The 27,921-nt window shown below is 46.2% G+C and overlaps 1 protein-coding gene and 1 long non-coding RNA gene across 2 annotated transcripts; one reads left to right on the top strand and one right to left on the bottom strand.

Annotated features, from left to right (window-relative positions):
* Positions 1–687: 687 nt before the first annotated feature.
* Positions 688–2,253, bottom strand: LOC120823666 (uncharacterized). Its single transcript, XR_005712866.2, has 2 exons — positions 2,147–2,253; positions 688–2,073 (listed from the first exon to the last, which is right to left on the bottom strand). It is a non-coding gene; the product is annotated as an uncharacterized LOC120823666 (long non-coding RNA).
* A 637-nt stretch (positions 2,254–2,890) lies between these two features.
* Positions 2,891–24,350, top strand: gabrg3 (gamma-aminobutyric acid type A receptor subunit gamma3). The gene is made up of 9 exons (XM_078108710.1): positions 2,891–3,042; positions 3,203–3,354; positions 9,833–9,900; positions 14,540–14,760; positions 18,366–18,448; positions 20,457–20,594; positions 21,265–21,417; positions 22,927–23,126; positions 23,252–24,350. The coding sequence occupies exons 1-9, from the start codon at positions 2,990–2,992 to the stop codon at positions 23,528–23,530; spliced, it is 1,347 nt and encodes a 448-aa protein (XP_077964836.1). The 5' UTR covers positions 2,891–2,989; the 3' UTR covers positions 23,531–24,350.
* The last annotated feature ends 3,571 nt before the right edge of the window (positions 24,351–27,921 follow it).

Genomic DNA, 27,921 nt, shown 5'->3' on the forward strand with positions numbered 1-27,921 from the left:
CAAGCAAACTCCCTCCATGCACACTACGTAGAAACAAAGTCCATTAAAACGTTAACCTATTTATTATGTATTTTTAAGAGAGATTGATACATGCTGCTGGACTTTTTTTGCAGGAGAAATAAGGAGAGACTCTTACCAAGCGTCCAAAAACTCTTCATGAAATCAAAAGCTTTTATTAGAACTCATTTTCACACAAAATAAAGGCTGTGGATTCAAATCCCTCCCATCCAAATGCCGACTGCGTCCCCAGTTGAAGCCGAAGCAAACACAGTGAACGATTACATAGTGTGTACATATTTGTATGATGTAAGCATCTTTATGCTAAGCTAAGCTAAGCTGCTGCTGGCTGACAATCTTCTTACACACAGAGGAGACAGATGTGTGCAGCAAGAACACTATAAAGCGTTATCAGTGAGGAGTTTACAGGCTGCAGCTTTAAGAATATCTATTGTTCAAATATGAAGCAGTTTTTATTATCTACACCACTTCCTCAGCATATAAAACATTTGTAATCTTTGAAATCGTGTGGCCTGTGGATTCCAGCGCATTTCGCTGTTATTAGGGTCAATGTTCTGGGAGAACTTCCTACGGACCCTTTATGACACCAGGGACAAACATTTTATGTTGATTTTAGACATTCGCAGCTCACCACGAAAGTAATATTTAAAGAAAGCATACAAAGTATTAAGCAATCGAATTATGATTTATTTTGTCTAAATCATCGGGTCACCTTAATTAAAGTCCTGCAGTAGCACCCGGTTAATAACAGCCATCTCAAAAGAATGCAGTAACAAAAGGATGAAGAAAACAAATAGGTCAAATAAAACAAGACATAAAAAGTGATCAGAAAGTTGAAGAAAAAAAAGTCTTGTGTTTGATGCAAAAAAGCTGAAAAGTAAAAATAAAACTTACATTACCAGCGTGACCTTTGATCAAATTCACGTGACCTTCTGTTTCCTTCCGAGGCGATGCACGCAGCAGGGACGTGTTCGTCATGTATGTAGAGATATGAAGCCTCTTCAAACAGTCAGGTAATTAACGAGATCTGGGGTCTCTGTCTTTGAAAGGTCGCAAGGAAACTTGATCATTTAGCCGTCTATCAAATTCCAAATGATGCACGGGAATAAAAGTCACCAGCCCTGAAGGTAAAAGTACGTTTTTAATCCCCATTCCCTCAGAATTCAGCCGTAGAAATGTCTTTAAGACAACTCCAGTCCACCTTTCGTGCTGCACGTTGAACCGTCTGAATCAGTGTGCAGAGGTCAGGCGTCGAGCAGGTGTTTCCCATCATGCACTGCGTGATGTCAGAGCAGGTCGGACACAAATCCCACCGGCGTGCATCGCGGTGACGGAGTAGTCGCCCCTGTGCACAGAGCAGCCAGGCTGACCTGCCGCCGCGTAAGTGAACACAGGTGCAATTAGTAGCATGAAATATGGCTCTGTGCTCACAGGAAGGACATTCAATAAAATGGGAGCATACGTGACGTAATTAATCACACCACGTGTTCATCTCGTGACGTCATGGCTGCCGACCGGAGACACTCGTTGTAGAAAATAGTTCCTGTGAAATGAACTGAACTGACTCACAGTAACTTTAAGTAAACTGTATGAATGGACTCCCTGCAGGGATTAACAGCTGATTTGCCCCCAGAGTCTCTTTGGAACCAGCAGAGGGCGACAGCAGAGAACTAAACAGAAATAGAAAGACTCCTGGTCGAGTCTCTGGATTCTTTTATTCTCACTCTCATGATGAGAACTCAAGAGTCTAATTATTTCATACCATCCAAAGTCAACCGGACCTACATTTATCATCATTGACCTCATAATAATAATAGTAATCATAATAACAGTAATAGCAGCTTCCAGAATCTTTTCATCTTCACTGAGATTCTTCTGAAAGGATGCTGATGAAATCAGTCTCACGATTCCCTGAATATGCGATTTAATATTTACCTCATAATACGCAGCATATCTCTGCGTGTCTTTGCGTGTCACTTATTCTTTATCAAAGGGACCCTCCGTTTACCTGCTCCGATGATGTCATCGTCACGTTGCCAGGGTCACCGGCTCGGGCTTAATAACGGAAACGCAGCATTCAGTGTGTTTTGCATCTTGGCTCATTTTAATAGCAGAGTGTCATCTTTACCTCCGATGCACTGGTGCTGACTTCTTCCTGACTTCATGGTGTCGCACCGAGTAACTCGATAGAATCGCAGCGACTAGATCCTCCTGAGAGGAGACACAAACACCTACAGAGGCACAATGAACCCACATTGAACGCTTTTAGCCGGATGAACGTCAACGATATGTATGTGTGTGTGTGTGTACATATCATACATATGTATATATATATATATATATATATATATATATATATATATATATATGTATGATATGTATATTTAAACATATATATATATACATACACATACATATTGTTGACGGTATATACGATACATACATATTGTATATATAAAGAGAGAGAGAGAAGAGGAGAGAAAGAGAGAGACAAAGAGAGTTGGAGAGAAAGAAAGAGAGAGAGACAAAGAGAGAGAGGAGAGAGAGAAAGAGAGAGAGAGGGAGATCTGGAAAAGGTGCTGCTGCAACAAAACAAAAATCCCTTTTCTGAAAGTCAAAATCTGTCCATGCGTTTCATATCAGCGGACAATATTTATTGTCCTATTTAATTAATGCAATTGTCGTCATTATAAAACTGCTGTATTGCATTCAGGCAAACAAGGATTGCATTTTCCTTTGTTCCACCAGGACGTTTAAAGGAGCTTTTGTTGTAACGAGTCCCCGCTGGTCCGGATCGATCCAGACCCACCTGGAGTCTCTGCATCCGGCACGTTGCGCACCTGCGCGAGAGGAGGTCGCGGTCCGGGGGGGGGAGAGGGGGGAGGGGTGAGGGGGGGGAGTGACACCTCCGTTGGATTACGAACCACGCGGAGCTCCTCGGTCGCGCCGACTCGGGTCCCCCGAGACGAACATGTCTCCCAAAGTCCTGGCGTATGTCCTCCTGCTGTCTGTCCTTCTCACCTGGTGAGACGGAGCGAGAGACGCTTTGCGTTCGCGGCTGTTTTGATCAAATCCAAACTTGGTGTTTGTTTCTCCCACGCGGAAACTTTATTCCGCGCGAATAAGGGACACGCGGTGGTTTCCCGCGGAGACGCATCAGCTCTGTCTCACTTTGCCTCCACAGCTGTGTGGCTCCGGGGGACGAGGAGGAGGACTACGGGGGGGACGTCGCCGCGAGCCAGATGCTGGCCCCCAAAGCGCAGGACACCGACGCCACGGAGATACTGAACGCGCTGCTGAGGGAGTACGACAAGAAACTGCGGCCGGACATCGGAGGTAAAGTTCCTCCGCCGCCCGGTCCCCGCCGGTCCCCGGATGGTGGGACAAACGAGCAGGTGTGTCGGGTCGCGAGGGACGCAGGAGTTGTTGTTTAACGTCAAACGGCGCCACCTATGGAGGTCACGAGGTGGTGACACCATCGGTCGGGAGGTGTCGGACGTTATGCACCTGATCAATAGCGTGTGTGTAATAAATATGTTGCTATTGACATCGCAAGTCAAGTCAATAGCTCCTCCTCTATAGTGAATAATTAAAGGCGCAACATTTAATGTTGCATGTTGCAATGCAACATTTAATGTTGCATGTTGCAATGCATGGGAACGTACATGTTGAGGCTGAGACGATCGGTTAGAGGTTGAGGGGGGTCAAGGTCATGACCCGTCAGTCACCCGTCGGTCTCCCATCGGTCAGCCGTTGGTCACCTGTCTGGCACCCGTCCGTCACCCTTCTGTCACCCGTCAGTCACCCGTCAGTCACCCTTCTGTCAGCCGTCAGTCAGCCGTCAGTCAGCCGTCTGTCACCCGTCAGTCAGCCGTCAGTCAGCCGTCGGTCACCCGTCGGTCACCCGTCAGTCACCTGCCAGTCACCCTTCTGTCACCCGTCAGTCACCCGTCAGTCAGCCGTCGGTCAGCCGTCGGTCACCCGTCTGTCACCCGTCAGTCACCCTTCTGTCACCCGTCAGTCACCCGTCAGTCAGCCGTCGGTCAGCCGTCGGTCAGCCGTCAGTCACCTGCCAGTCACCCTTCTGTCACCCGTCAGTCACCCGTCAGTCAGCCGTCGGTCACCCGTCTGTCACCCGTCAGTCACCCTTCTGTCACTTGTCAGTCACCCGTCGGTCAGCCGTCGGTCACCCGTCGGTCACCCGTCAGTCACCTGCCAGTCACCCTTCTGTCACCCGTCAGTCACCCGTCAGTCAGCCGTCGGTCAGCCGTCGGTCAGCCGTCGGTCACCCGTCTGTCACCCGTCGGTCACCCTTCTGTCACCCGTCAGTCACCCGTCAGTCAGCCGTCGGTCAGCCGTTGGTCACCCGTCAGTCACCTGCCAGTCACCCTTCTGTCACCCGTCAGTCACCCGTCAGTCAGCCGTCGGTCACCCTTCTGTCACTCGTCAGTCACCTGCCAGTCACCCTTCTGTCACTCGTCAGTCACCTGCCAGTCACCCTTCTGTCACCCGTCAGTCAGCTGTCGGTCACCCGTCTGTGACTCGTCAGTCACCTGCCAGTCACCCTTCTGTCACCCGTCGGTCAGTGGGATTCATGATATCGGCCCCTGGTAGCTGGTGGTGGTGTAGTGGAGATGTAGCCCCTCACGGAAACACTGTTAGCGCCGTTTGCGCCGCTATCTGCTAGCCTGCGGCTCAGTCATCGCTTTGTTGAGAGCGCAGCGTTTTCTCCTTCGAGCTCGCCGTCACACTCTCGACCCTCGCCAAGGTCACTGTACAACGTACAACGTAAATCAACAGATCAACAGTTTGGGACGGGAACACGTGTCTCCTTTTGGGGGGATCTTTATCTTTAGTCAGCACTTTCCTGCCCCATTGCGGATTTAAAGCCTGTTGTGTCTCATTCAGATGCAGAGTCTTAGCAAAGCGTCGATATTTGACTTGTGAGAAGGGGTTGTACATACGTTCTAAATGTCATACAGAGAACCACTGAGCAGCGTATTCATATAATTGTCATTATCTTCATAATCTATAATAATAAAGTCCTAGTTACGTAAATCCTTTTTTGATTGTAACCTCCAATCTTGTTTGTTTGTAGCTGACCTGCAGGTCCAAATTGAACTGATTTGCATATCCTCATGAATATAAATTACATTTAGAGGTTACAACTTTTAGAGCAGGGTTTATATCCGCAGTGTGTGAGGATGTGAGATGCTGCTGGGCCCTGCTGCAGTTTCCCGTCGGCGTGACCTGTGGTTTGTAATGAGGACATAATAAGAGCCGACGTACCACAGAGAGAGAAGGTTTCGATCCATCTGAGGAACTAAACCACTATCCAGCTGAAGGTGGTCCTTCTCTGGCCATGTCCTGTTGACAAACACCTGTTGGTGTCTCGCCACGGTTTCGGCTGTCGCTATGGACACAGAGCTCTGTTGTCTGGGGCTCGCGGAGAGGAGACACACCACGGTGCAACCGGGCGTCTCCCGGGGCGGCGGAGAAGACCTGTTGGTGTCCTGACAGGGTTGGACTCCTCCATCACAGCTCCAGTGCCACTTCTCCTGGTGTCACCGCCTCCTCGCGCCACTTGGCCTCGGGCAGAAAACTCGGACCTCTCACAGATCTCTCCCGCCTCACACATCTGGGCCACTTTAAACATCTTAACATACCTACAAACATCTTACAGGGGTTATAAATGGTCACCTCCTCCTGTCCATCTCATGAATTGGTCGTCTATCTTGTGGACTATTTTTCCTTATTTGCTTCACTGAAAACAGCGGCAGGGAAAAACAGTGGGTGTTTATTCTGACCTGGTTTCCCCACAGAAGGAGAATAATATATTAGAGAGAATACATTCCTTGTCATTACTGCTGAGCTTTTTGAAATGTCCCCTGTTGTCAAAGGCCGTGAAGTCAAACATCAGCTCACAACAACAATCTCACCTCAAGGTTTATTGAACCTTTATTCGATGTCACAAGAACGAGCTGAAAGGCTTTAGAGCTCCGTACAGCCGGATCCTCTTCCCGGGTATTTCACCACCACGTGTGGTCAGTACATCACGTCCAATGCATTGAGTGTGTGTGTGGTGGTGCTACGCGTCTCGGAAATGACAGCCACTAATTAGTAATCCAGTTAAACAGTGAAATCTATGACCAGAGATATATTTTAAGTTGTGCGTTATGCGGAGAAGTGTCGCATTATTAAATCATTTTTACTCCCGCTTGAAGAGGTTAATGTCAACGGTTTATTTAAATAAATTACGAAGGCGCAAACATTCAACTTGTCATTACCGATCAGCTGTTTCTCCTCTCATTCATGTTCCATACATTCCAAAGGTTTGATTAAAATTCAAACAATTGAATCAATTCAATAGAAACCCAAGAAGGGTTCAGCTGTCGTAAACAGAGCGACCTTTTCACAAAACACACACACACACACACACACACATTCCACGGGGCACTACTGGGTCTCACACACATCCCTCCCTGCTTGTTGCTGACTAACTGGAAAATGTCAAAGATAAATAGAATATTTGCAATTCACTTTATTAATGATTAATTCATTATTTTATTGCCTAAACACCCCGAGAAGGGAATCGTTGCTATTGGCGCCGGTCCTCTGAAGGCAGATGGTGCTTTGAGGTCATTTGACCTTGAATAAATGTGCCTCTTTAAAACGTGCGTTGGTTACACAGCAATTCTCCCACAGGGCAGCAAGGTGCAGCGATAGAGGTCTTCCTCTCTCAGGTGACGTGTTCATCTCCCGGTATCAGCGAGAGGAGGAAAGACAGACGGAGGTTGTGTGTGACGTCACCGAACTCTGTAACATCGACAGAGCACGATGTCATCGACAGCACGAAGTCATCGACAGCACGATGTCATCGACAGCACGATGTCATCGACAGCACGATGTCATCGACAGCACGAAGTCATCGACAGCACGATGTCATCGACAGAGCACGATGTCATCGACAGCACGAAGTCATCGACAGCACGAAGTCATCGACAGCACGATGTCATCGACAGAGCACGATGTCATCGACAGAGCACGATGTCATCGACAGCACGATGTCATCGACAGCACGAAGTCATCGACAGCACGATGTCATCGACAGAGCACGATGTCATCGACAGCACGAAGTCATCGACAGCACGATGTCATCGACAGCACGAAGTCATCGACAGCACGATGTCATCGACAGCACGAAGTCATCGACAGCACGATGTCATCGACAGAGCACGATGTCATCGACAGCACGAAGTCATCGACAGCACGAAGTCATCGACAGCAAGAAGTCATCGACAGCACGATGTCATCGACAGCACGATGTCATCGACAGCACGAAGTCATCGACAGCACGAAGTCATCGACAGCACGATGTCATCGACAGCACGAAGTCATCGACAGCACGATGTCATCGACAGCACGAAGTCATCGACAGCACGATGTCATCGACAGCACGAAGTCATCGACAGCACGATGTCATCGACAGAGCACGATGTCATCGACAGAGCACGAAGTCATCGACAGCACGATGTCATCGACAGCACGATGTCATCGACAGAGCACGATGTCATCGACAGCACGATGTCATCGACAGCACGATGTCATCGACAGAGCACGATGTCATCGACAGAGCACCAAGTCATCGACAGAGCACGAAGTCATCGACAGCACGATGTCATCGACAGCACGATGTCATCGACAGCACGATGTCATCGACAGAGCACGATGACATCGACAACACGATGTCATCGACAGAGCACCAAGTCATCGACAGCACGATGTCATCGACAACACAAATGGTCCCTAAGTAGTTTATATTTATTAATTACGGATAATAAACATAGTAAGTTCAGTTATTAATTTTTATGGGAAATAAGAAGTCAACGTGTTTTCAAGAATATTTTCCTCAACCGTACCTTATTTGTTCTTAAAAACAGTCTGTTTCCTGGCAGCTGCACAAAATGTTAGCTACTTAATACAGTTTGTAAATTTCTCATAACTCCGGTATCCAATGTGAAATCCAGCAGGAGTCCGGCGGACTCACCAGAGGTCAAGTCCACCGAAAGGGTTTAGCTGAAAGAAGCCTGATCAGAATGTGTTAGATTTTGGCTTTTTAGTCGGACGGATCAGTCGCTCCACCTTTTTGTTGGTAACGTCGCCGCCGAGGTCGCTGAGCGGAGACAGTGATGGATCGATCACATGGACTTTAATTAACCAGGTTCCACTGATGGGTCACATCAGACGAGGTGTCAGGGGGTCCGCAGTGTTAAACTACGCCGTCTATCACCGATGTGAAGCCCTCCCTTTGTTTTGGTGAATCCTCCGGAGCAGAATGAGGCCGATGACTCATGAAATGTTTCCGTCGCCTCGGTGAGGACGGACGTGTGTTAAACACTTCAGAGACGACAGCCGACTGAAGGACTGTTGACTCTTTGTCACTATTTATTATTCACGCTTTTTACTTTTTCTTCTGTTAGTCTCTTTGTCTAAGAACGAGGGACTAACGTGTCCTGACAAGGACGCTTTCTAGTTTCACACAATGACAATTTTACAGCGTCCCCGTGTTTTGCCATATATATATATATATATACACATTACATAATGTACATATATATGTATAGGACATCTTCATCATCCCCTCCCCTCCCGAATGACGAACTGAATCACCCCGAGAGGGCGCGTCCTCCTCGTCCTCCTCGTCCTCCTCATCCTCCTCGTCTCCAGAGAGACGTGACTCTCGTTTATTCTCTTGTCTTCCTTTGTTACAATCTGCTCCTCCTCTCTTCAGAGGGAAAACTTGTATTGCTTTGTGTAATCGGGACGATGAATGACGGGTGATTCACGTGGAGCGAGTGGCGGCGAGCTGCCAAGCGGCTCCGTGGGAACGATCCCGATCCCGACTCGCATTAAAACCAGCGCTTCGCGGCCTGGAGTGGATCCTGGGAAGGTCGGAAGAAGGTCACTGATTAAACACCGGTTGCACGTTGGAGCATTTTTACAAAGAACAACAGATTCGTTTTTTAGACGCTTTAGAAACAGGAAGTTGTGAAAAATGTTTCAGTAAATATTTGGTCGCCAAATCAAAACAAGCAAAAACGTTTTACATAAAGGGGCAAAATCAATTTCATGTTTTGTCTCTCTCCTTCTGGTCCGTCCCCTCTTTATTATCCCATAATGAGGCAGCACAACATGCTGCGTGACCTTTCACCTTTGCACATATTTCAACATTATTTGTAATTAAATGATGGTGACGATGATCCTCGACGTCAAACAGACAAAAGAATCTTCTCTTTATCAATAAAATGTTTTTGATAAAAAGCTTAAGCTCCATTTTGGAAGCACGTGATGTGTTGTAATATTATACATATATATAAACATATATGTGTGTATATATGTTTTTGTTTACAATGTAAAACCATCTCGGTCCACTCGAGCGCTTCAGGTCCGTTTGCAACGGTTCCATTACCGATCGGAGCTCCTCTGCTTATCAGTTAATTGCGTCCATCCGGCTCCCCGGGTGCCATCCAGGTCTTAATTAGCGGGCTGACTGAGCTCCTGGTGGACCACCCGGCGCCGCCGCCGCCGCTGCTCTGGTCCTCGGCGACGGGCCGACAGCGGGGAGCTTAATGCGGCCTGTCGCGCTCAAACAATTAGTGTTTTTTTGCCGCCGGTCAGCGACGTCTCCCCCCCCCGAGGCGCCCCCCCCCCCCCCCCGCTCCAGGCGGCAGCGGTTCGGCACCACAGAGTGACATACCACCGGAAAACGCCGCCTCTGATCAATAACGATTCCTCTCTCTCTGCTCCTCCTCAGTCCAGCCGACCGTCGTCGACGTGGGCCTGTTCGTGAACAGCATCGGGCCCGTCTCCTCCATCAACATGGTGAGCCCACGCCTGCTGTTGCTGCTGAGCGACGGCGTGTTCGGGTCCGACCGGGTGACGGTTCCTCTTCATGTCTGTCACACGCAGCAGCTTCTCCGCTCTGAGCGTCTGATGATCTTCAGTCTCACATTGGGCTCTTGATTAGTCCGAACGTGTTCAACCCAAAGAGCAGAATAGTCGCAATCGGAGCGCTGAGCTCATCGCAGTTTCACAGCCTCTCCTCTGTTGGTCCCAGATGAATCAATCGTGGCTTCTTAAGGGACTTAGAATTTAAACAAGACATATTGAACAATACAGCTCTGTCATTTCAACCTCCTTCTCCTGTCGTCTTAATCGTAATGTGCTCCGTGTTGGTATTCAGATGAGATTATTTAGACTGATATATTTCAACTTACTAAAGTACAACATCATGTTAAGTAGAAGCCGGTGGCGGCGCTGCAAGGCACTCGACACCCCCGCAGTGTGACGAGCTCATTTAAGCCCCATTGTGAGAGAAGGATTCATAATCGCCATCAGATGTCATTCCTGTATTGTTTCTAAGTACAATGCAGTGTATAATTCTGGGTGTCGTGACTTTTCCTGGAGACAGACGGTGATTAATCCGCCTCCTCCAGGGATGAACTCAGGAGAAATGAGGTCAGACTTCTGTGATGGCGTTTCAGCTTAAAAATACAAGAGAAATGTGCCACTCATGGATCTATAATCCATCCAATGAGTCGCTCCATCACTCTATATCTATGTAGCTCTAAGTTCTCCAGATTCACACTATGTGTTATTTAATATGGAGAACGAGGTCCAGATAAGAGCTGTCAGTGATTCATTTCTTCACTACTTCTAATAAATACACCTATCGAAAGTTCATCATATTAATAAGGACTCCATTGTTCAACATGCATTACTTTATTCCACCTTCATTACAAACCTTTTGAATGTAGAATCATCTTATTAATGATGGTGGTGCATTAAAAAAACACAGTGAATGAAAAACTCTTAAAATAGAACGTGGATTCAAACCGGTTTGAGGCCATATCATTTCAGTTCATGTAAAGAAAGAAGACATATATTAATTACATAATTAGTGAACCAATGCTTCTTTTCCTTAGTTGACTTGTGCTGTTGGTCCGATGTATTCGTGGCCGAATGGACCAAAGGTGGGAAGTTATTGCTGCGTCCCAAATCAATACACAATGCACCTTCATCAAGCCCAACGTTTCCTATTATCACCATGAAATATCCATTTCCGTGTGGTCCAAAGCCCTTTGATCAACAGCGCGTCCCAGCAGGAAAAGCTTCCGTCGGTGGGAATCAATTAGCCTGCAAGGATTTCAATTTATTTAGTAGCTGAATGTTGCACAAGCTGCAGCATGAGCAGAGAAGACACAAGAATACTGACAAAAATATGATGTCGTCACTTCAAAAAGAGAGAAATAAATGATCAAATCGGGAGCCATCCACACAAAAAGAAAATCAACAACGTAATTCATGTAGTTAATTTATTTTGGTAATGATGTTACTTTTAAAATGCTTGTATCATTTATTTAATTCAAATCATCTTTGTACTTTAATTCATCTCTTTTAATGTTCTCTCACGTCACTTAACAAGCTATCATTACTTAATAGTACTTTTTAATACTAACACTACTTCTCTAATGCTAACCTCATTTACACAATGTGTAGTAAAGTCTTAAATGTGATTTAAACTGTTCTTTTTCTACGTCTACGTTGCTTCATTTCTAAACCCTTCGCAGCGTCGTTCCTCTTTCTGCCTCCTGCTGCTCGCACATCCGCAACGGTTTGTAAAAATCTCCCTAAATTCCTCATCGGACCCGACGGAGCGCCACGGACGAGGGAAGCTGAAGGAGCCTCGGGTTGCGTCGTCGTGAAGACGCCGCATTTATCCCCGCCGGGTCATTCGGTGTCCAAGGCAACCGGGTGTCACCCAGGAGTCCCTGGCAGACCAGGAGCCGGTGCCCCCTGTGGAGAGCTCTCACGCCGCCCCCCCAACCAAATACAACAGTCATGCCAGTTCATGTGTTCACGGCCGTTTGTTTCGTGCCGCCAACTGCAGGCCCGTCGTTTGACTCGACGGGTTTCACATGTCTTTCATTTCGCTCTATAAGACGTTTTTTGTGGCCGTACAGCTGCTTCAGCTGATGTCTCGGATACAAAAGAAAAGAAAATATTTCACCAGATTAGCCTCCTTATTTGCTTGGGTGGGTTCGTGTAATGAATTCATCAACAGGAGGGTTGCAATATTAATTCATTATTACCCTTCTGTCGTGTTTCAATCAGCCTGTAATAACCCCGCTAATATACATTTCCCGTTTTACCCGCGTAGGTGACATTATGTGTTTCCTGTAGGTTTCCCTGTTGTAGGCAGTCGGAGATGCGTTAAGTCTGAATGATGTTGGACTGCCGTTATCCTGAGCGACAGGAAATGGGAATCGATTACAAAATCCTGCATTTTAGGGCTTTTTCCCGTTGTCTCAATAGACACAGATGTGTTGGCATTCGCTCTTTAGAAATGAATTTAGGCTTGAATGAATGAGGCTGTTGTTTGGACTGTTACCTGCATCCTGGATGAAGATAGAATAGATAGAATACAGTAACTGGTGCTTTGTTACCTCGTGAGTCCACACAGGAGGCCTGACGAGCTTCAAAACAAGGCGCTTCCCTTTTCATTTTTGATCAACAACTTTTAATTTAAAAGTCTTTAGGCACTTTTTCAAAGGCAGCGAGTCACGCTCGAGCCTCTGATTTGCATAAAGTAGTTTTGACCTTAACTTTATGCAGATGAGGAGCAGCGAATGTAACTGCTCGTCTCTCAAAAACCTTTTAATAAGACAGGGAGCATAGTGACGTCGCCCGTTGGTTTGTGGACTTATTTGACTCTTAATGGACCATAATTTACTAAATGAACATCATGCTGCATGAATAAGACTTTAAACCACAGGTTGAGAACATAAACTCATGTTTACAATGTTTATTGAGGGAATAAATCAAGAGAAAAGAGTCATTTTCTCATAGACGTCTATGGGAGCAGAGGAGTCGCCCCCTGCTGGTCACCGCAGAGAATGCAGCTTTAAAACGTGCATCTGCAGATCATACAGCAGATAGAAAGGAAAACCACGGCCTTACCGTATGCATGTTGAGTTATTTAAAGAGTGTGCACACAGCAGGTGCACGGGGAAAGTTTGCGCCCTCGTTCCGAACAACCTTCAGCTAATGAGGACACGAGGACAGACCCGACATGACAAGACGTCTCGGGGCACAGGACAGATGCGTTTTGCTGCATAATCATAGAGGGCCGGCTTCACACTTGAGACGGATACTTTGTCCTAGTTTACGGTATGTGGAGCATTTTACTGCACACTGAAAAAGTGTTTCCGTTTGCATGTTCAGATGTCAAAAACCTGCATGAATACAAGAAAATACAGTAAAAGATCATCAGCCCACAAACAAACTGCAAAAGACTGTGTTTTCTCAATCAAAGTTACTAAGAACTTCTATTTTGTGTCCCTGTGGACTGAAGTGTCTCCTGCCAGGGTCCCTTTAGAAAACCCCTCTTTCTACTGCAGAAGGCTCTCACAGTCCCTCTGGTTTGGTTCTCCTGGGCCTCCCTGGGTCCAGCACTACGTCCTGGGTCCCCAGAGAGGAAAAGCCTGGTTCTCTGCTGGTGTTTCAGCGTTTCGTTTTCCACACTAGGAGGAGACAGTTTTTTTTGACACATCCACCTCTGCGGGCTCTTTTTCAAACTTCAAAAGGCAAACTGATGGAGTATTCCTCCGTCTCCTGGCTGGCCCGTCCCATCAGGTCCTCACGTCTCAGGAGATCCGCTGTTCTGTACTTCGGTTTGAAGCACATTTTATCACGCGGGAATCTTTTTTTCTTACTGCACAGCTTTGATTTCACTGCGACGCAGCAGCTTCGGACCAGCAGGCTTAAAATAGCAGCTCCTCCGAGGCCGCCGAGGTGAACGACCCATTTTCTGTTACAGCGAAGCCCGCTGTGAAGGCCGAAGAACCCAGCTGAGACCACAGGGAGCGGAGTGAGATCAATACGCCTTCAGCAGGCGAAAACCTTTATGAGATAGCAGAGATGGACATTTCGATTTTTTGACTGCTGGGGGGTTTCGTGCTAATACGCCACACCACCGCGTCGCCCCCTATTGGTCATTAAATCCTCGATAATGTTTTTCGCTCGGACCGGAGAAAAGGTTGAATGCATTTCGGGCGGCGGCAGCAGTACGAAAAGGTGTTGAGGGCCAAAGGAGGGAAGTTATTATTGGTTGATTGATTATGCGGTGACATATTTCTGCGTTTGTCGGAGCCTAATAACTGTTTGGTTTTGTCAGATTACAAAGTGGAGACCAGTCAGTGGACGTCTGCTCGTGCAGAGTAATTAAAACCTTGAGTGGCTTCCTTGTAGAGATCTTCTGATACCTTGTTTTACTTCTGGATACTGAAAAAAAACAAAGACTTTCTCTGTGTCAACGTCACATGTCGTTAAAGCAGCAACTTCACTTCACGACTCGCGAAGCGAAGGAAGAAAGATGTGATTCTCAAAGCCGTAATGCTTCTACTAAGAGCCATCTAATCCTGAGTAGCAGGATCACTCTCCTCCCACGTCTGTCCGTTAGGAATACCAGATCGACATCATCTTCGCCCAGACGTGGATGGACAGCCGCCTCAGCTACAACGGCACCATGAAGCGATTGACTCTGAACAGTAACATGGTCGGACTCATCTGGCTGCCCGACACCATCTTCAGAAACTCCAAGAACGCAGATTCCCACTGGATCACGACGCCGAACCAGCTGCTCCGGATATGGAACGACGGGAAGATACTCTACACTTTGAGGTAAACGCGTTTAACTCGTGGTGAAGCTCCTTAAAGCTCCTAAGACCTGAATAATGACACCATATTAGACATGATTTAATCCGAAAATTAAAAAATCTGGACAGAATATGTTGTTTTCACCACTTGCATCAAAATTCAGAATAATTGTGGAAAGAAATGTCTGATGATCTTATGACAGAAGCATCTCAGAGGATGTAGCCACAAAACGTAGTGTGTATTTATTTATATACAGTTAACCATCCAAATAGTAGTAGTTTAATAGTTTAATTAATAGTTTAGGTCTGCTAGTTTACACAAGTTATGTTTCTTAAACAAAATGCTTAAATACTTTATTTTGCCGTTTACTACTTAACAAAGGAACACACAGCTTCAGGCTTTCACTGTCTGGAGTTCTTGGTTTCCTCGTAGTACCCAAATTTTCCCTTTGTATTTGATAGCTGGATCCATATTTTCAGAAAAATTCTTCTCCATCTGCAAGAAGTCTGTCAGTTTAAACTTCTCCTTTTGGAATCAACCAAGCAGTTCCTTGGTTCCTTGGTTCCTTGGCCCTGTACGGAAAACTCTTTGTGGTGCCAACATTACCCAGAAAGAGCAGCGCAAACGCAATTAGCTCCCGTCATTACCACCGTGAGTGCAAATAGGCTGCTTGAGCTTTCAGACCAATTTGCCGGCTGCCCCCCTCATGCCCCAGAGCTCTCTTTGTAATTAGACCACTAGACATTAATAAAAGCCGCTCCTTCAGTAATAAGCTTCTCCACATTTCTCCCCCAATCTTCATGGCACTGTGCTTCTGTTGTGAGACGTCCACACACTGTACTTTACGATCGCTGGTTCAATCCACTGATTCTTCCATTTTGATTAAATCATACAGAAAAGAATCTCTCTAAATATCCTCACGAATGAACATCCTTATTTGTTTTTTTTTAAGTATAAAGATTATGTCACGCTATTAAGGAACTCCACAACGGTCACATGACTCCACGTCTCAACCCTGAGCCAAAGCAGGACGAGTGTTATTGTAGAACCTAACGGGTCCCTCATGCTGTAGCTAGTGAAGCAAAGCTGCATTCTCTCTAATGTCCACCAGGGGGCGACTCCTCTGGTCCTGCAGACGTCTATGAGAAAACGCCTCGTTCGTTTGATTTCTTCCCTTAGTAAACATTGTAAACATGTATTAATTCATGGTTTGAAGTCTTTAAAACGGCATAATCATTTCATGAATAATTCAAAAATAATGGTCAATTTAGAGCCAAAAAGACCATAATGCATGCTTTAGGGGCGGGGCTACCTCATGATTGATAGGTTTCTACCAGAGACAGTCCAAATATGGTCACATCCAGTTTGTTGTTCTGGACTCATTCCTGCAGAACTGTGCAGAACTTTTTTCATCTCCACAAGAGAAGAGGAACGGTATCTGCCAACAACCTGCACCGCTCTTCCTGATGCAGCTCTACTGATATTGACAAATGAGTGCAAACGTTCAGGAGCAATATCTGCTTATGTGCATGTGAGGAAGAATATGAAATGTCAGGTGGTATTAATTGTCCATTGGCTTGGCCACAGTAAACACAGATGACATTTTGTGATATCCGTGACTCTCCAACATTCATTTTTTGTCCCAATTCCACGCTTTAATTAAGTTTTAAAGATCACACCTGCAGAGGAGTCTATCTCCGGCTAGTTCCTGTTATATGTGTCTATTCTGGAACATTAGGTCTATAATTGAATCCAAACTTTTTTTTTTATCTTTTGCTTCCGTGTCCGAGAGAACAAAACCATTGAATACCAGCGAGCATTTAACCACCACAACCCCACGTTGACCAGGCTGAGTGTCTCCTCAGTGAGATGGTTCGTACTGGAAACACCACTTCCAGTTTCATTGAAGCATCGGGCTCATTAGTGTTATTTCATCCTGTTTATAGAGGTCAGTGAACTCTTAATGCTTCCTGTGCCCTCGGGCTTCCTTTGAGATCAGAAATGTTACTTCGCTTCTACAAACGGTTCATAATTGAAGGTCAGTGACGTACTTGCTGCATAATTGGCCTTATACTGTATTCATTACAAAAAATAATTGTACTTTGTGGATTCCAAAGAAGTTGCATCGTAATCACTATATGAGGGCAGACGTGTTTCGCCGTGCAGATACTTGAAGAACGTGACTCGGCATCTAAACAAGTGGTAAAACACTTTAGCTTTCAAGGTAAAAAACATCATTGTGTGTTTTAGAAAAAGGGTTAGGGTCATAAAAGGACACGTTATTGACTTAATATCTTATAAATTACTTTAGTTATAACATGTTTTTACCCTTTTATGTTTCGTTGTGATTTGTAGACTACAAATGGCCTTGAGGTTAATTCCAGAAGCCCGAGAGAATCGAGCTGTCTGGGCATATTTTTTCTCCACCTCTGCCCCTGTAGGACTTGTGCTGCAGTCTGGCGATTAACTGTGGAAATATCCCACAGTCTCCACTCACAGCAGGTCCTTTAATTAGAGCACCACGGTTCTTAACCTGCTCTTCCACTTTCAGTGCTTTTCCCTTAAGGTGAGAAACAATCCTGCTCTCCCCTACGCCGCCAAATATAATGATCCCTGTTATGTCTTTGTTTGATTGTAAGTCATTTTGAGACTCTACCGGTCTCTATTGGCCGTGATCATTTAATGGGGGAACTACGTATATCTGGGGATCGTCAGGATAATTATTTAAATTGTTCCAGAAAAGCAAACCATTAACACGTGATGGCTACAAATGGCCTCGAGCGGAGCTCAAAAAGCACTTCATAGAGAACCCGGCCGTAAAGGGCAGACTGGCGCTCTGCCCCTGTAGGACTTGTACTTTAGCTCGGTGATTAACTGGAGAGACGTCTCACAGCGGGTCCATCATTCTCAGCGCTGTTGGTTGCCAATTAAAACACTAAGGTTGTTAACCTGCAGTTCCACTTTTAGTGCTGTTTCCTATAGGGGAGAAAAAACCCTCTAATATGCCAAATATGATGATCTCTCTTTTGTCTTTCTTTGAATGTAAGCCATTTCTAACCTTCCAGGTATTCATCTATCTCCATGAGCAATCATTTGATGAGAGTATGTCAGTATAATTATAATAACAATTGGTTCTCTGAAAGATGCGGGCAAGTGGGAGCCTGTAAAGGTCAAATCGGAGCGGGCCGAGAACCGAACCTTGAGGGACACCAACGATTAACATTTAATGACTGCAGAAAGTCTTGAGGGGAATTCCAGAAGCAGTTTGTAGGGAATTCCACTGCGAAGGACAGATTCTTCCTCCACCTCTGCACTTTGGTGATTAACTATAATGACGTCCCACAGTTTGCACTCCCAGCTGTCCAAGTGATGGTTTTTCATTGTGTACCCTGTACGTGGATGACTTCTGTAAAACAAACAGCTATTCCATTTGAGGTTGAGAGATTGTTTTCTATTCCAAATTGCACTGATGCATTTCCATATTCTGGTCTCATTTAGAAAACATAAAAAAGAAGATGTAAAACAAATTACTTTGCTTTGAAAGTCTGAACCGACATTACTGTATTGATGTGGTTTGGTGTCAATCGATAAAATAAAGTACTTGCTCATTACTATTGTTTTCTCTACAGACTCACAATAAACGCAGAATGCCAGCTTCAGCTGCACAACTTTCCGATGGACGAACACTCCTGTCCGCTCATCTTCTCCAGCTGTGAGTACAATGTCGTCCTCTCTGTCGGTCCAGAAGTACCCAGTATGAAACAGGTATTATTTTTGGAGTACCGTATTTCCTCTGTTTCAGGTGATTGTGCTGTTCTCTTAATTATTTCTGCGCACTAAGTGCTCGCTGAATGTGAGCTGATGTTAGTGTCCCGGGTTGAGCTTCACTTTTAGAAGTGTTTGATTAATTAACACAAGATTTGGTTTTAGCCGTGAAAGTGGTGGTAGAAGACCCGCATGGCCGAGGGACTGGAGGACATTCACGTTTCACGCCACAGCTCCTCAGAGCTCGCTGTGACGGCTTAAAAGCCTCAAATGTACCAGCAGGGAAAATAAGCCCCCACCCTCCCCTGCAGCTTGATTGTCTCCACCCGATGCCCCCTACCTCAATCAGAAAGAGACGTTTAATTGTATAATGGATGGATCACTGCCACGTACAATTACAGCCCTGTCAGGATCCCAAATCAGGATAAAGGTATAAAGTATAATGGTGTTTTGAGGAAGAGTCAATCAGGTGACTACAAAACAAAAAGAAAATAGACTTAAAGGACCAGAGAAAAACACAAAGGATGACAAAGTGGTGGAAAACAACCACAAAAAAATGACAAAACAATAAGAAAACTCTACAAGGTGACCATGTGGGCGCCAAAGGACTTAGAGACAAAAAACAAACACTACCAGATGCAAAAAGACTACAAAGAGACAAAAGAAATGTCTGAATGTTTTGCTAATATGTTAAAAAAAATATGGCGGTACTTTTACATATTTGAGACGAGGGGCCCATTTTCTCTTAATATAATATAATAAATATATAATATAATATATAATACTTATACAATAATAGTTTTATAACGATATAAGCTGCTCATGACTCCAGGCCATATGAAAGGACAAAGAGATGATTATTTCTCCCCCCTCGGTAACTAGATCCACATAATACCTCCTGCCTCGCGTCGTACCTGCCCCCAAAACCTATTGATTCGCAGGCCGTCACAGGGACAGCATGTCGAATCCTTAGCCGCTCGCTGCTTTGTTGGTAACCGTGGCAACATCTGATCAATGAGACTCAGCAGAAGCTCAGACAGCGGGCGTCTTACAGTGAAACTAAGTACAGTAAACGTGCTGCACAATGACCAGCAGTTAAAAACAACCCGTAATGTGCACGTGCACGCACCATGTGGCACACGGACACGGCAGCCGCAACTTGGCGGACAGAATGAAGCCAGTTTGCCTTCGGAAGGCGGTGGAGACCAAAAACAGAGTTGGAAAGGGAGTTAACGTAAGATCATCATTCTCCTCTTGATTATCCTCAAGTAGAGTTTACACATAAAAAAGGAGTATTTAGTCTAGTCTGCTTAGAATATTGTTAAAAAAAAACGAATGCATCATAAATTGTGACCGATTAGCACATTAGATGTTTTATTTAAAAGCCTTACATAAGTATTCCTGAATGTTTGATGGAATCATTAATAACAAAAGAGAGAACTGGGGCAGAATCCATTCATGTTTAAACAATCTGTAGTTCGGGCAGCATCTTCCTCCACAGTTAATGGTTTTGTTAATTGAAAGCCTGTTACATCAAACTGCTGTCAGGCAAGACGATAATTCTGTTTTCCTTCTTAAAACAATTATGCATCCGTTGAAGACGGGGAAGATCCGGCTAGTGCCACAGCGCGGCAGAACTGGAATCATTAACCCACCATTAACCTCCCATGATCGATTGTTAAAGCACTGCCAGGCTCCTGGCGCGCCGCGTGAAGGTCAGGCCCGACATCAAGATGGATCCCGTACATTATTATAAGCTTTAAGCTTTCATTTAATCCACTTGCCCGTTTGCCTGTGTGTCGAAGGCCTCCATTGCCTTTAGCAGGAGACAAATGTTGCCCTGGGTGGTCAGTCTGCTCAGGACTTCCATCATTAGGTTCTGGCCCGTAAGCAACCACGTGCACACACACACACACACACACACACACACACACACATGCTCTGTGTGATTGCAGATGGGTACCCACGAGATGAGCTGATTTACAAGTGGCGGAAGAACTCGGTGGAGGCGGCTGACCAGAAGTCCTGGCGTCTCTACCAGTTTGATTTCATGGGACTGAGAAACACCACGGACATAATAAAGACTACGGCAGGTCGGTTGGCTTGAAATTGTCGTGACTTCTCACACAGTTGTCCCCTTGACCGAAGAGTCTTTTGCCCGTTTTCTTAAATAAAGTCTGGACGAACCGGTTGGAGAGTCTGAAGCGTTGAAGACGTCTCCCAGCATGAGCACTGCAACTCACGTCGACAGGGTTCGGTTTCTGTGAACTTGAAGTCCATTGAAGATAAACAAACTAGCCGACACGCTGACCCGTCCTCGCTTGTTTATTGTCATTGTTACTGAGCTGGCAACTCACAAAAATAGCCGTCTAATGCTGATTCTGACTCTATGAGCAATGAGCACTAAAGACGACTTCGTCCTCCTCTGATAAATATCGTCTTCCACATTCATATGAAGTTGCGTTTAACGTGTCGGATGATCTTTAGAGAGTTTAAAGAGTAACTAAATCCCAGAGTTTTGACTGTTGTGACTCAATCCCCATTGAACTCAATGTTAAAATGACGTTTAAAGCAGGAATAAACATGTTTACAGCCTCATGCATGTAAACCGTTGTGCTACTTTCTCTGTTCTCCACTTCAGAGGAACCAGCTGTGACCCAGAGAGGATAATGAGTCCATTTCCTTTTTTCAACCCTCACTGATTTCTCTTTAAATGACTCGCCGGCTCGTCTCGCCGGCTCGTGCCGTCCCTTTCGCACACAGGCGAGTACGTGTTGATGACGGTGTACTTTGACCTGAGCCGAAGGATGGGCTACTTCACCATCCAGACCTACATCCCCTGCATCCTCACCGTGGTCCTCTCCTGGGTGTCCTTCTGGATCAAGAAAGACGCCACGCCAGCCAGAACGGCTTTAGGTACTCCGTCCTCTCCGTCCTCTCCGTCCTCTCCGTCCTCTCAACGAGTCCGAGACTCAGCGGCATCTTCACGTCGGCGACACTTCGGCTGTTAAAAGGGAGGAAAGTTCTGATGCAAACGCCACGTCTCTGCGTCGGGTTTTGAATACTCTCCGCTTCACTATTCATCTTTGTTATCTTGAGTCACGGTTTTGTTTTGCTTCTTTCTCTGCTGCATGCTCTCCACTTGTTGTTGTGCAGTCCCGTGGAACGCTTTGGTGAAGGTAATTCACTACATCCATCCATTTTTCTTTTTCTGTTAACATTTGATCGATATTCTTTCGTTTGAGTGAGGCGCCGTTTGTCCTTCAATGAAAGAATGATGTCACTCTTCTAGACAGACATGAAACGTGACCGTGTGGAGTGAGCTGATGCGGAGTCGTGACAAAGAAACATTTGGATCTTTTATACTTTATACCAAATTTGAGCGCGATCGGAAACCCGCTTTACACGAGCCGACGCCCCTCAAAGTTAAATCAGACATTCAGATGCAGCCGGACTGGAATCGTCCCGCCTCTTAGCCGCGACTCGCCAGTCGAATTGGGCTCCTCGGTCGAAACAAGTAACCACCCAAACTTACGTTTTCATGAATCGTTTGTGTGAACGGCAGATTTTCTCTGAGCTCACCGCGGAAAACACGTGTTCGTCCTCTCACGAGTGACCCGAAGTGTCAAACATTTCACCTGCCACTCACCCACGTCGCTTGTGTCACTCAAGCTGTATCAGATGAAGGCGGGAAATGAATGTGCGCTACGTATCGGCCGCCCCCGCCGCGAAGCGTCTGGATCGTTTTGCGTTCAACTCGTGGGAAGGATGAAGCCTGCGGACGGATCCTAGTGCAGACACGCAGGGAGGTTTAGCAAAGAGGCTACAGGCCGACCGACTCGGGTGCGGCTCAGATTCGAGCTCACTTTTAGTCTCTCTTTTAAGTTTTCATCAGGAGATTACAAACGATTTTCTTCAAGCTCGTATGTTCATTCTGTTTTTCAGTATTTTTCGGAATTTGTGCCCCGGCGCCTGCAGGAGGCAGGTGAGCGTAGTAGATGTGGCAGGCGGAGGTTCGAGGAAAAGTGCGAGGTCCCGAAATAGACGGCGCCAGCTTGTTGCCATGGCAACGCCAGGGAAACAGTCACAGGCGTTTTGTCTCCTCCGTAATGCTCCTGGAGCAGGAGACGGGAGAGAGGAGAAGAACGTGTGTCCACAGAAAACATCTGGTCGCCACGGCGACACGTTACTGCAACTAGGTGTCAAGATGAAGATGAGGTTACTTTTACGGTTTGTATCTGTTAGTTACTAGTTAATGGACACATCTTTGTTCAAGGTGATAGTTGTTGGCCTCGGTAATACGCGTCACGGCTCTTTAAATGTGGTTGTGAAAAGGGACGGACGCAGCCGAGCTTCCGCTTTCCTCGCTGCCCAGAGGACCTTCAAACGCCGCGTGACGGGTTCCCGCGTTGGTGTCCTCTGCAGGCATAACCACCGTCCTGACCATGACGACCCTCAGCAGCGTGGCCAGGACGTCCCTGCCCAGAGTGTCCTACATCACCGCCATGGACCTCTTCGTCACCGTCTGCTTCCTGTTCGTCTTCGCGGCTCTGATGGAGTACGCCGCGTTGAACTACTACTCAAGCGGCGCCCGCGGACCCAGATGCAGGGAGCCCAAGCGACCCGTGAGTTGGCGTTCTATCGTCTTTTTAATATGAGCGCGTGTGTGTCGGGTCGGGTTCGTCGACGCAGCAGTGACGTAGACCCAGAAATCGTTTTTCTTTTTTAAGACCCGCCCTTTTCTTTTCAGAACTACTCGGCCCTGGACGCGAGGCCGCCGCACGCCGTCATCGCCCTGAACAACTCGCTGTACTGGCAGGACTTTGAGGACGCGTGCGTGTACGATTGTCTGGACGGGAAGGACTGCCGGAGCTTCTTCTGCTGCTTCGAGGAGTGCAGAGGAGGAGGCTGGAGGAAAGGACGGGTCCACCTGGACCTGTTGGATCTGGACGCGTACTCGCGCGTCTTCTTCCCCACCTCCTTCCTGCTGTTCAACATCGTGTACTGGGTGGGATACCTCTACCTTTAACCCGCCACGCCGGGACGGTGCGACGGGAGGAATCGATTCGGAGATTAAAAAACGGTAACACCCAATAAAACTCTGAAGCCGTCACCGCCCGGATGCGATGGGGTTTTCTGCCCCGGAGACGCCTTCAATGTTCCACAATGCCGATTCCCTTCGGCGCGCGAATGGCGGCGTTACGGCAGAGGAGGAGGAGGAGGGAACGGGCTCCGCTACCCCAACGGCGGGGCGCGTCAGCGGACCGTTATCCAGCAATCAGTCAAACCCAGTCGATGAAAAAGCCAAGGACGTTCCAACACTCCCAGTGCCTTCCTCTGGAGGGGTAGATGCTGTCTGCTGCAACTATCAGGGAAGAGTCATTTATTAATACAAGGCCTGGCTTTGACTGATTATGGCTGCTCTCGTTGGAGCTCTGAGGCTTTAATTTGTCCCCTTTTCTCGTGTATTTCACGTGTTCATTGGCGCAGATCTAACGGCCCGAGTGTCTCGCCGATAGTTTCAACGACACCTTTTTTAAATACCTTTCCTTCACAGGAAGAGTTTTGGGATGTTTTAAGACATATCTTCACACTAAATATGTTGCTCTGTGGACTGCTGTCCTCGGGTTGGACATTATTCAACGTTATTATTATTATTATTATACGTTATTCACGTATTCATCGGCCCAGCAGACGTCTTTAGCTCAACACAAACCCGGTGATATTAATCAGGATGCTCGTTTTCTGCTCCATATTTAAACTGCAAATATTATTCCTTTTGCATCATTGGGAGTAATACTTGATTTATGGGGCGTGACTGTATTTGTTGTACAAATAACGGCTCTTTGTTTAAACGTATGTGGACACAAACCTCGTGTCCGGCTGCACTGTCACCGATTAGATGAAGTGAATAGACGGATAGATTCTTCTCACGACGACCTCCGGGTTCCCACAGTCAATATAACGGATAACGTTTGCACATGACGGCAGGCACACGTATGTTATTCGGCATCACTTATCTCCCCGTCTGACTCTTGTTTGCATGCAATAGACTTTCGACCGCTGAAGAAGTTGTTAAACGATCCGGGTTACGATTATAGTTCCAATATGGATATCTTCTAATCATGTTGTGTTTCATTTTGGCGTTTAGTGTAGCCGCGCCCACGAGAGCGTCCTTACCTCCGGTAGTGAGACTTCACTCATTCCGCCTGGCAGTTCACTGAAGTGGGACTTTTTATGTCCCTTTTTGAACTGTGTTTTTTTTCAATATAGTTGCTGTATATGCGCTGGATATTTCACGTATGTGCCACGTGTCATCTGTGTTTTCAGGCGAGTTCAAACTGCCCAGTAACGGTGACACGAGTGTGTGTTTTGATACTGAACCTTAAATGTGTACTTCACCCACAGGAGGCGCAGAGTAAAGTGTGGATTAATGTCCCATGATGCTCGCTGCTTTGGTCCCTGTCGATCATTCTGTGTGGTAATAAACGGCTCCGGCGTTGTGTGTGAGGGACCGACTGACGCCGAGTCGTGGTTCATGTGTTCATCGCGCCAAGCACTTCGTTTCTTTACGCTTTTTTTTTTTTTTTTTTAGTTAATCATATTTAATCATAAACTCTGACCTGCCACACGAGGAAGTTTTGTTTCGCCACAATGTGATTTAATACAATACAAATCAGGGGTGAGTGTTCATCCCTCCATCGGTCAATGCCGAGCACCACGAACGCACAACAGACTGTTCAAATCATGCCGACTATGTATCATCAGGCAACAGTGTCTCAAATTCAAAAGGTCAAAGGTTATTCTTTCTCCACGCTCATAACGTGACATAAGAAGGTGTGTTGCAAACCAACGCTAAACGTGTGTGTTTTAGGGTTGTGATTTACATGCAGGACAATAATGATAGTTGTCATGGTATTTGATGTCATTTCTAATATTGTTAGATTATAGCTGTAGTTCACACTCGATGCTTTAGATGACAGATTGGACACACAAACTGGACTCTTACGAACGTAAAAGTTTTCAGTCTTGTTTTAAACGTGGTCAGAGTTGGGGCAAGTCTTAAATCTTCAGGAAGTTTATTCCAGCTGTTTGTTGCGTAGTAACTAAATGATTGTTAGAACTCTAGCAGCGGCGTTCTGAACAAGCTGGAGCTGCCTGACAGTTTGTCAATGTGACGAATGAGCCAAAGATGTCTCTGTTTCAGTTTATTCTCTGATTGCCGTGTTTTGGGGTCCAGGCTTTGGTTTCCGTGTTTTCTCTGCAGCGCCGTGACGTGTCGTTGGAGATAATTGGCCCGGTTGTGTTTCATACCTGCAGCTTCAGCGTCACGTAGACGTCATTGGCTTCCGCAGCGTGGCGTCCTCTTAGTGAGCTGAGTTTCATCTCTTTTTGCTGAAGCATCTACAATCCATTCAAGTGCTTTTTTCATACCACTGTTTTCTTTGTAATAAAGTATTCTTTACATAAGTGTAAATCATTGCCGTCAATTTATCACCATGCACGTCCTTTAAACCAACTGTGTGTAGGAGACCAGCGAGAGAAACATTCAATCAACAGTGAAAAGAAACAAATCGCCTCATCCTGGTGCAGTAAACTCACAAGCTCTTGCATTTATTCGGCCACTGACTCCTCGCTCACTACTAGTAGAACATGCCCGTGACCGCTGAGCGGGTCGATGACCTCCAGATGTTGCTGTGGGAGCGGTGAAGTGTGGACGGAGACGAGCCCGGTGAGTCCAACCCGGCCTGTGATGTTTGTTGCATCACAGCTTAGAGCTCATGTTCTTGAATTTAACACTAATCCAACCATTACTATCATTTGTTCTCTTCTGTCATTAAAACTATTAAAACATGTTTAAACTGCTTATATTGATGAACAGAAACAAGTGAAATCAAATTAGTACCACTTATGCACGTTTAAATAGAGGGTTCTTTTATTCAAACTGCATTTTGACTTCACTTGACATGTTTTTTATACTTCTCAAATACCTAATCAATGGATTAGAGAATCAAAACTGTCAAATGTGACTTTTATTAAGTGCTGTGTCACAATCAATCCTCAGACATCCATTTCATAGAGCCTCATAGAGTCACCGGTCTAACCTGGGGTTTGGGTTGTGTCTGGTGTGCGTCCTCAGTCTCTTTCTTAGTGTCCCGGCAGCGAGCAGCGTGTCGTTGGGGGTCGAGAAAAGGGGAAGTGGGGCACCACGGCTCTAAGGAGATCTGCGTGATGGAGCTACAGAACAAACCAAAAGCCAGTCTCATCTCGTACCGTCGCCCGCTCGCCACTACAAGTGGCCAGTTGCCACGGTAACCGTATTCTTTGAAGTGTGTGCAGCGAGAGATTTGAATGGCAGGCAGCGAGGGAGAATCTGACACCGCTTTGTCTCCCGGCCTTGACACCATGTTGCGCTCCGCCCGTCTACGGTAGCTCGCTAACTCTCTCTCTCTCTCCGCTCTCTTAACTTTTTGTAACTCGGCGCTTGCGATCACATCTGGTTCACCGATGGAAACAATATGGCGAGAAAAGTATTGGACGGGTCGCCATGACGATACACTGGTACCCCACAGGTCCTCTCTCTACAACACAAAGCCATCGAGTCCCCGCTCAGGCCCCCTTCTCCAGGACAAAGACACTGCAATAAAATGCAGGTTGGCTTTGCGTGAGCCCGTGAAAGGAGCTCATCTCTTAGCGTCTAACGTGTAGATATAAATCTGATTGTTTGAGCGCAAGAAACAAAGTTTGTCCAAGAGAGTTTCTTCTGCGTGGTTCATAACTTCAACATTCGCACTCTTATTCGATTTCATCACGCACACAATGCCGAGATAAGGAATCCAATTAAGTCGATGCAGCACAGGGTTATTTCCCATCATCTCATACATGTCTATAAACAATGAGCCATTGAAAGTGTAATACATTTTCGTCATAGATATGCAAATGCTCTATTGTTAGGGGAGGGATCGGTAACAAAACGAGTGAGTTTTTGATTAGCTGCAATGACAACTGGGGTTCAACCAGTTAGAGACACTGCAGCTTTTACCCTGTGAGACCTTTTCGCAGCCGCTTTGAAAAGAAAAATAGGCCTTCGATGGCGCCTGTTTGAGGGTTTCTGATGCGTGCGATAAAGGTCGCGAGTAATTTGCTCCGTCCAGTCGGACCCGGGCGGGAAAAGCCTTTCGTGCTTTGGAGGTCAGACAGTTTGAGGGTTTGGGCTCTGCCAGGTGACCTGTACCATCACCTGCTCCTGCCTGGTTAATTCAAATAAAGAATAATACCCGCGTTGAGCCCATCACAGCAGTCAGCTTCATACTGTCGCTGGACGCGTTCATCCCCAAATCCTCTGAAGCTGCTCCTTCAACTGCGCATCTAATCACATCTGCAATACTTAATAATAACAGATTCAGCATTGATGGTCAT

The sequence above is a fragment of the Gasterosteus aculeatus genome, chromosome 8 (assembly GCF_964276395.1).
Source record: "Gasterosteus aculeatus chromosome 8, fGasAcu3.hap1.1, whole genome shotgun sequence".
NCBI lineage: Eukaryota > Metazoa > Chordata > Actinopteri > Perciformes > Gasterosteidae > Gasterosteus > Gasterosteus aculeatus.

Bases quoted from the DNA above. Each gene is read 5' to 3' on its own strand.
- gabrg3 (XM_078108710.1), top strand. From the start codon at position 2,990: ATGTCTCCCAAAGTCCTGGCGTATGTCCTCCTGCTGTCTGTCCTTCTC. The intron at 3,355-9,832 runs GTAAAGTTCCTC...GCTCCTCCTCAG, and splicing joins ACTGCGGCCGGACATCGGAG to TCCAGCCGACCGTCGTCGAC. The intron at 21,418-22,926 runs GTACTCCGTCCT...TGTCCTCTGCAG, and splicing joins GCCAGCCAGAACGGCTTTAG to GCATAACCACCGTCCTGACC.